At 33.1% G+C, this 15696-nt stretch overlaps 1 protein-coding gene across 1 annotated transcript in view; it reads left to right on the top strand.

Moving 5' to 3' along the window:
• Nucleotides 1-15696, top strand: part of KCNH7 (potassium voltage-gated channel subfamily H member 7) — a 471825-nt gene that overhangs the window by 417408 nt on the left and 38721 nt on the right. The window contains 2 exon segments of the mRNA XM_021702769.1: nucleotides 200-599; nucleotides 10863-11062. Of these exon segments, the coding sequence (XP_021558444.1) occupies nucleotides 200-599; nucleotides 10863-11062 (600 nt within the window).

Below are 15696 nucleotides of genomic sequence, written 5' to 3'. Positions count from 1 at the left end.
CACAGACTTTCAAAGTATTTTCCAAAGCAGATGTAAAATTAAAAAAAAAAAAAAAACTAACCTTAATACTTAATTCAAATATGCATTTATCCTCAATGCTACCATATTGTTTTAACCTGTTTCTACCTACTTCGCTTCACAGGAACATACACGGAATTGTTTGCCAACTGTTTCTGACCATACACATTTATTTCCACAGACAACAACATTGATTGGTCTTTTGAAGACAGCTCGACTCCTTCGTCTTGTGCGAGTTGCCCGAAAACTTGATCGATATTCAGAATATGGCGCTGCCGTCCTAATGCTCTTAATGTGCATATTTGCCCTGATAGCTCACTGGCTGGCTTGCATTTGGTACGCAATTGGGAATGTAGAAAGGCCCTACCTGACAGACAAAATTGGATGGTTGGATTCCTTAGGACAACAAATTGGGAAACGATACAATGACAGTGATTCAAGTTCTGGACCATCCATTAAAGACAAATACGTCACAGCACTTTATTTTACCTTCAGCAGTTTAACCAGTGTAGGATTCGGAAATGTGTCTCCTAACACCAATTCGGAGAAAATCTTTTCAATCTGTGTCATGTTGATTGGCTGTAAGTAGCTTTCTCTTTTGTTATCTATTAGGATAAAATATCATAAAATTGATATCTATAGACAATTCCAAATAAGGCAAAGAAAAAATTATAGAAAACTGTAAAGATAATGGAATTACATATATGGGTATTATATTCTATGAAACCTGATTCTCTCTGTGAAAGGGAGATACCAAAGGACTTTCAGCACCTCAGAAAACCACAAACATAAAACTGGAGTGACATGGATCTTGTGATTCTGGAATTGAGACTTGTAGTTCACTTCTGCTGCTGTAAAAACACTGGTAGTTGTTATTTTCTATTTTAAGCTGAGGCCAGATTAGAATGGGAAAGATTAGTTTACATTACTAGATAGATATATATGTGTTTCTAAAAAGAAAAAATGTATTTGTATATAAAATATATAGAATAGAAATACATATTTTATATATCTGTATTTATAGATAGATATATACACAAATAAATATATATATATATGTATTTTTCACCACTTATTGACTAAAAATTCCTTTCCCTATGATATTATGCCAAAACTTAAGTGATTGCTCTTTACCTTGTAATGGGGTGATGACATTAACATCATTAAGAGGTATGTTTTTGGAATAAGAAACAAAAAAATTTTGCATTAAACTAAAGATGTTTTAATATTTTTAAAAATCATACTGCGGAGTCACTAAAGATAACTGCTGTGACACCAAGCAGCAATTGACAAATCCATAATGGATTTTTAAAGCTTAAAAAAGGGCATCATCCCTAGATGGTGTACAGATCTGAAAATAGATCCAGAGTTTATTTTAAACAGCATATTGACTAATGAAGTGTACTTAGATAAGTTTTATTTATGAAATTTAAATCAATTCACCCGGTTTATTGTTCATTATATTTAAAATATATTTTTCATATATAAGTTTTAGTATTATTATTTTAGTAAGATTTGTATAGGCAAATAGCATTATATTGAAATAACTTTTAAGATATTGTACAGATTCAGGCTAAGTCTGGGCTATAAACACTGAAGTAGCCTTGCACCCAGAAAGAAATGGAAAAGGGACCTACTAGGAAACAGAAAAATTCATTCCAGAGAGATTGAATCTCTCAGAACAAACACAGTCCCAACCACTCTGTGATTATAACTGCTAGTAAATACCTTATAGTGATTATCAATTTTAGTGAAATAGGTAGCAAATTAAGAAAATTTTTAAAAGTTTGTTCCTAATTAAACACCTGTGTAGAAATATATATACTTTATATATATATATATATATATATATACACACACACACACACACTTTTAATAAATAAAACAGAACCTGCATCTTGAAACTTAGAAATTGCTAGAAAGAATTCTCTAACCTGCTAACCACTTAGGAATTCCCATCACTTGTAAGGATAATGTTAAATACATAGTACTGTTTATCATATGAATTATTTTAAATTAAGGAAAACTCAGTTCTTTATTTGGGTCTATACCCAATCTCTAATCCCTAAATCAGGATAATTGGCAGTCTTTTCTCCTTCCTTCTTTCTTTCTTCCTATTTTCCTTCTTTCCTTCCTTCTTAAACATAGCACAAGGCTATTTCTATTGATTCTTTAAGGATACTTGTTTTCTGCAGGTATTTTTCATCTTTTAGGAAAAGAGAAAACACTCTAGTTAACTGAGTAGAGTAAGATAGAACCACATTCCACATAATATACTTTATTGAATAATGGACTTGGTTCTACAAACCTTAATCAAAAGGGAATTATGTAGAGCTCAGTGTCACACAGGAAAAAAATTATAAGTATTCCTGGAGAGTTCTTTTTTTTTTAAGATTTTATTTATTTATTTTGACAGAGAGACACACAGCGAGAGAGGGAACACAAGCAGGGGGAGTGGGAGAGGGAGAAGCAGGCTTCCTGCCAAGCAGGGAGCCCGATGCGGGGCTCCATCCCAGGACCCTGGGATCATGACCTGAGCTGAAGGCAGACACTTAACGACTGAGCCACCCAGGCACCACTTCCTGGAGAGTTCTATCATCACCTGTTATGCTACAAATAAAGAAAAAAGGTCAAATTAAGACTCAAAACTTAATAAGAATGCTCCAAAATGTGCTTAGCCATTTCATGTATATCGATGCATCTACACATGATATTTCCATTCAGATCAACTGTGTTAGAAAATGATTTGGTTGTGGGGGCGCCTGGGTGGCTCAGTCGTTAAGCGTCTGCCTTCGGCTCAGGTCATGGTCCCAGGGTCCTGGGATCCAGCCCCACTTCGGGCTCCCTGCTCCGCGGGAAACCTGCTTCTCCCTCTCCCACTCCCCCTGCTTGTGTTCCCTCTCTTGCTGTGTCTCTGTCAAATAAATAAAATCTTTAAAAAAAAATGATTTGGTTGTCTTTGTTTAGTTATATTTCTACACTAAATGTATACTCCTTAGATCTGTGGGTGGCCTGATTTAAGCCTAAAATAAAACACAATATCTAAAAATATAATGTAAAATATTGTATATGTACTAATACTAGTTATAGTTTATATAGTCTAGTTATCAGGTTAAACTCTCTTATCATCCCTAAGCTTCTTTAAAACCAATCATTCTAAAAGAAATATTTGACACCAAGTTGTAAAAAACAAAGGGATCTATCATCTCTCTTACAACAATACAATTCTAGGAAACTAAAAAATAAACGTTAAAAGGTATCATCTAACTAAATGCAAACAACTCAAATGTCTGTAGATACATTTTAAAAGCTGCTGTTTGCAAAGACAGTTACCAGTTGTACTGCTGACTGTGTACGGAGAACAGTGACCAGAGAATTCATTTTAAAAGTATACACAGTTCAAGACAAAAAATAAAGGAAAATTTAAGCAGCTATTAAATAAGTGTGAATATATGCTCATATATTCATATCTATGTGTTATACAAGTTTATATTTTTGTTCAAATATTATAATATACACATTTAATTTTAAAAATACATTATCCAGTAAATGAAGGTAAATGTATTCCATCTCTTACCTTCTTGACAAACATCTTGGGAGAATTTCTTGTTTTATAGCATGTAAAAAAAAGTTACTGGATTTCTGCTTTTAGCCATAATGGAATAACTGAAAATTTACCATATTCCCACAAAATTTTTGAAAATAACAGAAAACTGAACAGAATACAGAAGGCACTTGTTTTCAGACATTGGAAAACAGATAGTAGGGAATTTTGATCCCTGAAGAAGGAAAGCAAACAAGATGGGCCCCATGATATCTTCAGCCTTCTGCCTGGAGTCACTTTCTGGACCACATGGGAAGGAGAAGCAACAAAAGCAGACACCAGTGGTCCCATTGAGTTAAGAAAACAAGATCAGAGGTCATGGTGGCTTTAAGTGCTAAAATTTGCAAGACAGACAACCAGAGAAGAGGCAGCTATGGTAGAGAAAAGCTCCAGAAATACGCAGAGGTATCTCCTTGGATCTACTGATTAATACTAAGTCACAAATGCATAAGGGAAAACTCAAGGCCTGTCAAATAAATACCAGAAATACCGTAAATTGAACAATTTCCAGAGATCACACATGTATTAAAAATATTCAAGTCCCTCATTGAATATCAAAGGTATTCATTAAAAATTTCAGAAAAATGGTGCCATAGTACTAGGGTTAGTCTATCCCTAACAAAGCTTAAAAAGTAAGCCTCAAAAGGAACAGGCTGATCTACAAGTATTTTAACTGTGTGCAAGAACAATATCAAAGATTTATATCCAGCAGTGAACATGTTAAATTTACAATGTCCATCATCCATTAAAAAATTAAGAGATATGTTAAGAAACAAGAAAATGTAACCAATAATGAAGCAAAAAAAATTTTAACACAGAATCAATAAAGAAGATGTAACATATACATACCATGGAATATTATTCAGCCATAAAAAGAAAAAAAAAGAATGAAATCTTGCCATTTGTGACAACATAGATGGACCTTGAGGGCATTATGTGCTAAGTGAAGTAAGTCAGAAAAAGACAAATGCCCTATAATCTTACTTATATGTAAAATCTAAACAAAACAAAACAAAACAAAACACAAACAAATAAAAATAACCAAGCTCATAGATCCAGAGAACAAATGGGTGGTTACCAGAGGCTGGGGGTGAGGGGTAGGTAAAATAGGTGAAGGAATCAAAGGTACAAATTTCCAGTTATTAAATAAATAGGTATGTAATGTACAGTATGGTGATTATAGTTAATAATACTGTATTGTATATTTGAAAGTTGCTAAAAGTAAATCTTTTTTTTAATCTTAAAAGTCCTCATCACAAGAAAAAAATTCTGTGACTATGTATAGTGATGGATATTAACTAGACTTATTGTGATGATCATTTCTGACTATATACAAATATCAAATCACTATGTTGTACTTCTGAAACTAATATAACATTGTATGTCAATTATATCTTAATAAAGCAAACGAAAGCCCAGAACCAGAATTGACAGAAATAATGAAACTAGCAGGCAATACCAAGCACTTTAACAAATGTGTATGTGGACTCCCAGAAAATTGGGAAGGGAACCAGAAAAAAAAATTTTTAAATGGCTGAAATTTTTCCAAAATTGATAAAAGCTATAAACCATATAGATCCAAGAAGTTTAGTGAATCCTAAACAGGTTAAACACACACGCACACACACACACAAACACAAAAGCACACCATACTCAAATTACTGAAAACTTAACAGGTTAAACACACACACACACACACACACACACACTAAAGCACACCATACTCAAATTACTGAAAACTAATGATAAAGAGAAAAAGTCTTAAAGTTACCAGAGAGGGGAGAAATAGGACACATCATGTACAGAGGAAAAATATCTGGTTGAGAACATATTTCTTATTAGAAACAATGCAAACCAGAAGACAATGTAATAAAATCTTTAAAGTGCTGAAATAAAAACAAAATCTGTCAACACAGAAATATTGGTTCAGTTAATCTATTCTTCAAAAGTGACAGACAAACAAAACCTGACATAACTCATCATAAGCAGAGTATAAGAAATAATAAAGTTTTTCAGGTGAAAAAAAATGTTATTAAGATGAAAATTTGGATCCAGAAAAACAAATGAAGAACACTAAAAATGGTTAATATGTAGGTACGTTTAAAAGATTTTTTTCTCATTTTTAAATATCTTCAAAAAATAGTTTTTAAAGCAAAAATCAGGAGAATGAATTTTAGGTTTTATAACATATGTAGAATTAAAAATGTGGCATTAATAGTATAAAAATGGGAAGGGGGAATGGAAGTATATTGTTACAAGATTCCTACATTATCCATGAAGAGATATTGTATTATTTAAGGTACAGAGTGATACGTTAAAAATGCATACTGTAATTCCTACAGCACAGCTAACAAGCCAATAGGGAAGATGAAATTAAATAATCAAATTAATAAAATCAAAAGGTAGGAAATAAGAGAAATGGGAACCCAGAGAAAACAAATAGCAAAATGGTAGATTTAAACACAGCCACATTTATAATTCCATTAAATGTAAGTGAGCTAAATTCTCATTGAACTGCAGAAATTGTCAGACTGTTTTGAAAAAAGTTTCAACCATACTTTGTCTAAAGAAAACACTTAAAATATAAAGAGACAGGTAAAAAAAAATGGAAAACGATGTACATACAATCACTAATTCTGAGAAAATGTAAGGAGCAGTATTGATTTCAAAGAAGACTTGAGGACAAGGACTATTACCAGAGACAAAGTAGACACCACAGTCTTAAGTGTGTAGACACCCAATTACAGAGCAATTACATTAACTAAAGACTGACCAAACCTAAATGAGAAATAGACAAATTCACAAGACAAATCTACAGTTACAGTTAGCAATTAACACTCCTCCCTCTGTTTCATAGAATAAGCAGACAGAAAATCAGTAGAGATAAAAGACTTGAATGATACTATCAATTAACTTGACATACTGGCAATTATAGAATACCAGCAGGATACACATTCTTTTTTAGTGTATGTGGGACATTCACCAAAGATAGACCGTATGCTGGACTACAGATCAAATCTTCAAGACAGGTAATATCCTTTTTTTTTTTTTTTACGATTTTATTTATTGATTTGACAGAGACAGAGAGAGTACAAGCAGAAGGAGAGGGAGAAGCAGGCTCCCCACTGAGCAGGGAACCTAATGCAGGGCTTGATCCCCGGACCCTGGGATCATGACCTGAGCTGAAGGCAGACACTTAACCAACTGAGCCACCCACGTACCCCAACACAGGTCATATTCTGAACCAAAAAGAAATCTCAACAAACTTAAAATTATTGAATCATACAGAGTATATCTCTGACCATAAGAGAAACCAGAAATTGGCAAGAGAGAAAGAAAAGAAAGAAAAGAAATGAAAAGGAAAGAAAAGAAAAAGTGATATACATAGATATTTGGAAAGAAAGTAGGTAACACACCTCCAAATAACCTATGGTTCAAAGAAAAAATCACATGGAAAATTAGAAAATATTTTAAATGAATGAAAATGAAAATAAAATGTATCAAAATGTGTGAGACAGCTAAAAACATGCTCAGAGAGAAACGTGTAGCTTTAAGTGTTTTTATTTAAAAAGAAAGGTCTAAAATCAAAGATCTAAGCTTCTATTTTAAGACAAGCAAACTAAACATATAAATAGAAGAAATAGAGATAAGAGCAAAAGTTAATAAAATATAAATCATACAAACATTAGAGAAAATTAATAGGAGTATATTCTGGCTCTTTAAAAGAGCCAGTCTTCCAGTTAGACTGATGAGACAAAAGACATAAGTTACCAATGTCTTACATGAAAGGAGAGATATTACTACCCATTATAAAGATATTAAAAAAATAATAAAATAACATTACAAATTATTATAATAAGTATGACAATTTAGATGTGATAGAAAAGTTCTTTGAATGATACAAATTACCAAAAGTGAAACAAACAAAAAATCCTGAGCCATACAATAGAAATTGATAAATTGGATTTCATCAAAATTAGTAACTTTAACTTTTCAAAGGACACTGTTAAGAAAAGGAACAAGCAAGTAATAGACTAGAAGAAAATATTCTCAATACTTAGATCTAAAAAAAAAAGACTTGTATCCAGAATATATAATTTCTTACAATTCTATAATAAAAGACAACTCGATTTTAAAAATGAGCAAAAGATTTAAATAGACATTTCAAGATATATGAATGGCCAATAAGTACAGGAAAAGATGTCATTAGTCATCAGGAAATGCAAATGAAAACTCAAGTTAGATATTACACGCCCACTACAAGGTTAAAATCAAAGACTGGTAATACCAGCTGTTGAGTCGGGAACAATTGACATTACTATAATTCCTGGAGGGAGTATAAATTGACACAAGTTTGAGAAACAGTCTAGCAGTTTCTTATAAAGTTATACATACCACACATTTCCAGTCCTAGGTGTTTAAAGGAAAATGGAAATATGTGCCCACACAAAGACTTGTACACAGATGTTCATGGCAGTTTTATTCATAATGGCCAAAACCTAGAAACAGTGGGATTTCTGTCAACAGAAGAGATAAGCTGGTAGAGCCATGCAATGCAAACCAGAGTGAAAAAAAAAAGAACAAATTATTGATACATACAACAGAATTAATTTCAAAGACTTTGAACAAAAGAAGTCAGACACAAATTAATATATACATTATGATTCCATTTATATGAAAACCTAGGGAATGCAAACTAATCTGTAATGACATACATTGGAGCTCAGTGATTGTGTAGGTTCTAAAGTGAGTGTGTAGGCAGCCAACAAACACAAGGGAATCTTTTGGGGTGATGGAAGTGTTCCATATCTTGATTGTGTTTGTAGCAGTGTATACGTTTGTCAAAATTACTTGAGCTGTACAAGACAGATTTATTTTATTATTTGTAATTACATGCTTAAAACATCTAATTTTCTAAGTTAAAACTTTTTAAAAGTTTGTGTAATAGGTAGAAAACAAGTGTATTTGTTCTGTAGGCACATTTCAGCTAATGCCTAATGACCAACTAAATTCATTAGTTCGGTTAGCATATCAGATTTTGGGGGTGGTGTGCTAAAAGAAGTTTTAGGATATACCTGCTTTATTTCTATAATATCTAAACCTAAAACAAACCATTTGATGAAATTAGAACTCCCTATTGAGGAAAGGTCCCTATTGAATTGAGGAGAGAAATATCCTTATATAGTCTGCCATCTTGGTTTTGACTCATATTTTATGCCAACTGATGGGCATTAAGTAAGTGATATATAAAGAATATGATTATGTTGTGCTGCTCTCTTGCTTACAGCTTTTAGCTGCAGTTGCTCCTAAAAAATTAGAAAAAATAATTCATGCATTCATTATAATTTAAAAAACCATCACATAGAATTAGCTAAGAGAAATACATGTTATTCATGTATTCAACTATATGCTTATAATCTAGACTTTGCCATCTTGTCAACAAGTAGAAATGCCTGTTTATGATCCAAACTAATGTTTTGTTTCATTGTTATGGCAGTATGGAGATAAAACCACAATATGGAAATGAAACAAAATAAATAATTACTCTCCTCCAAGTAATTATGTGGTTTAGGTAAAATAACTGGCATTGATTATGTGCCCTCTGATTAAATCAAGTTAACTTAATCTGTACTAACTAAACTACTTCCTGAAAAAATGATAGATACTTTGGAGATATAACAGCATGCATAAATATTTCCAACACTACAATTAGGAAGAGTAAAATACATTTTTCACGTGAATTTCCTTGAATCACAAGAATCGGTTTCAGGCAAGCATTGCTAACTCTCTTCTTAATCAACTTTTCATTTACTCAGATTAGGCTCAAGTCTTTTTTCTGTGGAAGATCTGACCAAAACAGCTTATCTATCTTACTGAGAATTATTGTCTTTCACACATCCCAATTCAGGCTCACTACAGATCTCCCCAACTCTCATCCCCTTAAATAGATAAAAACAAGGGACCACTCCTTTCTCTGTGACATTCTCTTACTTGGGATATATATGGTAAACAAGGACCATACTAACCAAGAGACAAAGATAAGATGGAAAAGAAAGCAAATGACCAGGAAGAAAAGTTGTTTTAAAATGCTTAACCTGAATCTGGCCAAAATCTACTTCAAAAATGATTAAGTGGTTTATAGAAGTAACAGTTTGTAAAGTGTGTGTGCGGGGCGGGGGGGGGGGGGGCTGGATTTGTTGGTTGAATTCAGTTGAATCAAATACTTTAAGCTGTTCATTTTTTACCACCTGCTCGGGATAGAGCAGTTCCAGTGTCTTAAACATTCGCTACCTTCTCTCTACAGTTTGGACACATGCCCAAAGATCAAAATACAGACCATTTATCATGATTTGACTTTCTGTACAGAATATAGCACTTTTTTAGAATTACTAAAAACTGAATACAAATATAAAAGGAAAGAGAAGATACTCAAAAAACTTATGTTAAGTCATAAAGATTAGGCCAGAAACCACTTAAAAGGGTACGCAACCTAAGTACTGAAATGTATAGCAAGGATTGTTATAGCAGTTTCTTTCTTCTCACAGATGAAAGAAAAATGTGTATCCTGTTTTTTTTTCTACAAAAATAAAATTCTGTCCTCATATTCTAAGCCAGGGGTATCTATTTTTCATCTAGAAATACTGTAGAAATACTGTAAAAATGAATTCTAATAGATTAAAAAATTGTATACAAATAAATACTCTAAGGAAATTATGAGTTCCTTAGAACAATCTATCATTCTTTAGCAAAACCAAAGTATTCAAAATGATCTTAAGATTTATAATAGATTTTTAATATTAATAGGTTAGGTTTGAGGCTGAGAGGCAGAGATGTCACAATTTAAAAATTTAAAAATTAACCTTTTAACTCCAGTTCCAGAAAACATATCTGTGGTAACCCTATGACATACATCCTTATTATATTACAAAGAAAATGTTTATTCTAGAGGCATTTTTATCTCTAATCAATACTCCAGATCATAGGCTGATAGTGTAAACAATCTGAGTTTATATTTTAATTTAGAATCCATGGTGAATTAGGAGATTATCCTCTCCAGATTTGTCATCAAAATTATAAAATTTACAGCAATATTGGCTTATTTTTTTTCCCTGTGGGCCAGTGGTAAATCCTTACAACTGGATTGAGATAATAAAAACATCTACATACTTGAGATTCTCACAAGATGTAATAAAGCCAAAGTGCAGTCTTCCCCCATAACTTTGTTTTTTATCCAATCCAGCACTAATGTATGCAAGCATTTTTGGGAATGTATCTGCAATTATCCAAAGACTATACTCGGGAACTGCCAGGTATCACATGCAGATGCTTCGAGTAAAAGAGTTCATCCGCTTTCACCAAATTCCCAACCCTCTGAGGCAACGGCTTGAAGAATATTTCCAGCACGCGTGGACATACACCAATGGCATTGACATGAACATGGTATGTATTCCTTTTTCCAAAATGGAAGTACCTCAGGCATTATAGCTACAGTCCAATGGGAAAACCAGTCTCACCAGCTTTGAACCCCTTGCTTTTGTTTTCCTCTCGGATGTTTATTTTCTCCCCTGGAGATAGTCTCTCATTCTCAATTCATGGCATTGCATGGTGCTATATCTAGTTATATTGTGTGGCAAAGGCATTATAACATGATGCAAACTGATATAACTGTGTGTAGTAAATTCCCACTTCCAGTTAGAGAGGATATTGCTAACATAGGATTTGGGCTTTCACCACATGTCCTAGCTGCCAGCACCCCAAAAAATAGTTGGACCCATGTGCATTAAGATTTGACAAGTAAACAGTAACAACCACTATGATATCCCCAAACAGAAATCCAAAGTTAACATTCCTTAAAAAAAAAAAAAAGAAAAAGAAAAACAGGACACTGAGGATTTGTAGGAGAGGTTAGGGAGCTTAAGCATGCTGTAAACATTTTATCATAGGAAGTTTCATGTTTCTGTTAAGGACAAATTTTTCTATATTTACAACAATTAACTATGTGCCCTTTTACTGTACCTGGTTTAATGCATCTTTCCTTTCAAAGGGGAAATATGGAATTCTTCATAATTTTTAAGCAAATTCAACATCAACAGTCACTTTTCATAATTCTTCCCACCTCTATCAATTCTTTAAAAATCAACCTAATTAATAACATGACCATGGTCTAAAGAGCACTTTTTATTATTAGGTGAATTGCACACATTCTTTTGACCTGTTTGGCTATAGAGACTGATTCCTAAAGATAAATTATGTGACACATCCAAATTCTGTGGCATATCACAGACCTATTAAGAAAGATTAAAAATATGATGCTCTCCCATCTATCAACTCCACCGGGCAAAGACCCTGTTTCTAAGCATTCTTCAGAAAATAAAACTACTCACATTTAATGACATGAACAGCATAATACAATTTTTGCATAAGTGAGCCAATCCAATTTAGATTGACATTTTTATATTTGACCAGTAATATTTTAATAAAAAAGCAAAGGTTCAAAATTAGAAGTCAAAGGACAGAAGGCATTGCAAATATTGCCCAATTTGAAAGCCATATAAGGATAAGTTTATCAAAGCTGTGTGTAATTTATTGGACTGAGAAGTAAGGACATGCCATTATAAAAATTTTAATTTGAAAAGCACATTTCATATAAAAGCATAACTGAATTCCATGTGTTATTTCTAATTATCCCAAAGTTATTGTGTGAAAATTCATTTGATAAATTGCTATCACTAAGATAACACTTTAATCTCGTAAGAAAGCACCTACAAATGGATCATTTTATGTATTTCCATCTGTATTATTGTTGAACAAAGATATCAGCATTCAGAAACTATTAGGGATTCTCTAATGCTGGGTTGGCTGAAGCAGTGTCAAGAATTTTTAATCAAAATTCAATTTTGTTGTTCCATACTGCCAGATTATTTCAATAACAGTAATTAACAATTATTTATTGTACATCCCCTCTCCATATAACTAGTTTTGTGACCATTTTTGTGATAAAGTCTATTTTTTGACAACTATTTACCTTTCATTGTTTGACTCTATTACCTATGAATATGGTTTATATACCACTTGCCTATTTACAATGTACTTATGAAAGATTTATCTCTTTCCTGTCTGCTTCACACCTTAATACATGGAATCACAACACCCACCGGTAAGAACAGGAGGTATTTATATCCAATTTAATTCTCGTGTAAATTGTGGAGAACACCCTTGTTATCTGTCAGGTTTAGAGCTTGTTAAGTGATTTCCATGTTAGTTCTGATCTTTATTGCATGATGTAGCAGAGGAAATACAAAGCAAGGAACTGGGGAAGATAAACTGGAAGAGGCCAAGTACAGAATAGAAATCCTTAACTTTAACAACAACTTGACCTCTAGTAATATTTATATACAGTCTCCCCCTCCCAACAAAAAGGCACTTATCTGCTCCTTCCTCCAATCTGGTCAAGGTTATGGGTATACGGTTTGCATTAGATAATTGTCATAAAGAAAATGTCATTCTCTTTCATCATCCTCTATTTTCATGATGTAGGTGCTTTTCTTTCCTCCCATCTGCATGCCTGTATTACATGATCCTGGAGTGTGTGAGCTCTAAACCATGTGCCACTGAGTCTTGCATGTGGTTTTGAGAGCTTGACTTTGCACGAACTTCTTGTTTGTACACAGTGTCTACATTTCTCATCTTGTGACTACAAAGTGAGTAAAAAATCAAAGTGCAAGATAACTGAAAACTCAGCAAATGGAAGATGCTTGTTTATTAAGCACAACGTATGTAACAAAGTTAGAGAAAAGCAACTGTACTCTTAGACTATTGAGAGATTTAAAAAAAGAAGAAATCAAAGTGGATTTTTTTACCTCCAAAACCACATTGTTATAATCCCTGTGTCTTATTAATTTATTGTTAACTAAATAATAATTTAGTAATAATTTAAAGTGATTTAAATTTATGTATTGTGATACATAAAAGTACATCAAACTGTTGTATTTTACATCAGCATTTCATATTATTTTGTTTAAGTATAACCTTAAATATAATTTCTCATGAAACATTTCAGGTCATTTTTTTTGCTGTTCAACCATATCAAAATTAGGTACAGGTTTTCCAATCACACTGTATTAATTGACTCAAAATTATTTTTCATAACCCCAAACACTTGATTCCTTGATAGATTTCAAAACATAGAAAAGAATCTACCTAAAATGTGCAGCCATATTTCTTATTCCCTGGATCTTTTGCTTTTTTTGAAATAGCCATTGCCAGAATGGTCCAGAACCAAAAACATTCAGGGGACATTTATGGGCTCCCTTTCAATGGAACGAAATGGTTCAGAATACAAAAGGAAAAGGGTCAGGAGAATGAAGTTAGAGAAAGGAAAGTGTTCTTTTGTGTCTGATGTCAGGCTTAAGAATAGTGAAAATTATCTAAAAAATATTTATAGGTCAATTCTGGTAACCTGTTCCCTTCTTCTCCTCCAAATTTGCCTAGTTAGGGGAAGAGGAGATACTTTCTCAGATTAAGACTGAAGGTATCTCAAGAAATGTCCTCCAATCAAAGCTGTCTTCTGACCCAGTCTGAAACTTTCTGACATTTTCCAACATTGATTTTAGTTACAACATGGGCAAGAACTGAAAATCATCTTCCATGTCAGTGTAGAGGCAAGTTTCTTCATATCACATACAAGAGCCTGGCTTGAATGAAGAAGAATCCCAATAACCATGCTCTATACATCGTTTTGGATGGAGAGAGATAAATCATTCATGACAGAAACTACTTCAGAATTTAAAAATACATTGACATGGAAGAAAAAATTTTATGAACACTTAATGAAGAATTTTATTTCTTACTTTAAAAATGTCCCACCATTAATGCCTAATAATATTAAACAAATTAGGAATAGGAATTCAGAAGACCTAAACACTAGCTCTTCAATTTGCCATTAATCTTGGACAAGTCACTTAACCTCTCTGCAATTTCATTACACTTGTCATTGTCAAATGTGTTTAAAGCACCAGAACTCAAATATGCTAAATGTATAGGACAATTATTATGGGAGTTTTTCCGCTTGAGGATGGAGATTCTAACCTATCTGCTGCCTCTTTTGCTTTCTGATCAGGCATCTAGTTTTCTTTGATGATGAATTGTTGATGGCAGAGAACAGAAGGGGATCATTTCCAGTGAAAACTAAAACAGGAATAGAGGATCATATGTGGGGAAGCACAAGAAAGAATTAAGGCAGGTAGTCCAGAAACAACTTTGTTTAATTTATTTTAGGAAGAAAAGGAAAAGTGACTTTTTTTTTTTATCCTGAGGCATTAGTGGAGAAAATTTTGAAAAGCAGACATAGAAAGGAGTTGGAATGAGAACATAGGAACAGGGATGAATGCTCCAGCAGGGTAGATATACAAGTTTTCCTTAAAGACAGGCAGGAATGAAAAGAGAAAGGGTAAAGGCACTGGCTTTGAGAAGTAAAGGAGAAAACTCAATGGACTAGCACTACATGGTCCAGTCTCCTTGGTTAAGCAGAGAGTAGATTGAGTCCTCAGCAGGGAGGAGGTATAAAATAAGAGAAGAGTTAAAGAGGGGGAGAATTTTTATAGATTTCAATCAAAAGTCAACCTCAGGCTAAAAATGCTTAGAACCACGGTGGGACTCTCAGTGACAAAGCATTCACTTATAATGCCCCCAACAAACAAAGCCAATTAAAATGGAAATGAAATTAATAAATAATGGCATATTGTTTAATAGAAATTCTTACTCTTTGGAGTTGATGTGATGTCTAAGAAGCATCTTAGTGAAAATCTGATTTCCTTTCCTTCCAAGTCTCTTTTACAGCTCCTCTGCTACCCGTCAGAGTACCCTTTGCTAACTCTACTACTGACCTTAACTACTAGCTACTAACTACCTACTACTACTACTACTTACTACTAGCTACTATCTACTTAAATACTAACGACTAACATTGATTATATCTGCATTCTCAATCTAACTCTATGCCAATGAAAATTTTGTCGTACCCATTCTCTACACTTACCGAAATGACTTCATCTATGCCAGACCTTTGTATTCAA

This window comes from Neomonachus schauinslandi, chromosome 3 (assembly GCF_002201575.2).
Source record: "Neomonachus schauinslandi chromosome 3, ASM220157v2, whole genome shotgun sequence".
NCBI lineage: Eukaryota > Metazoa > Chordata > Mammalia > Carnivora > Phocidae > Neomonachus > Neomonachus schauinslandi.
Note: the sequence above shows the minus strand (reverse complement) of the source record. Positions and strands in the feature narration are given on the sequence as shown.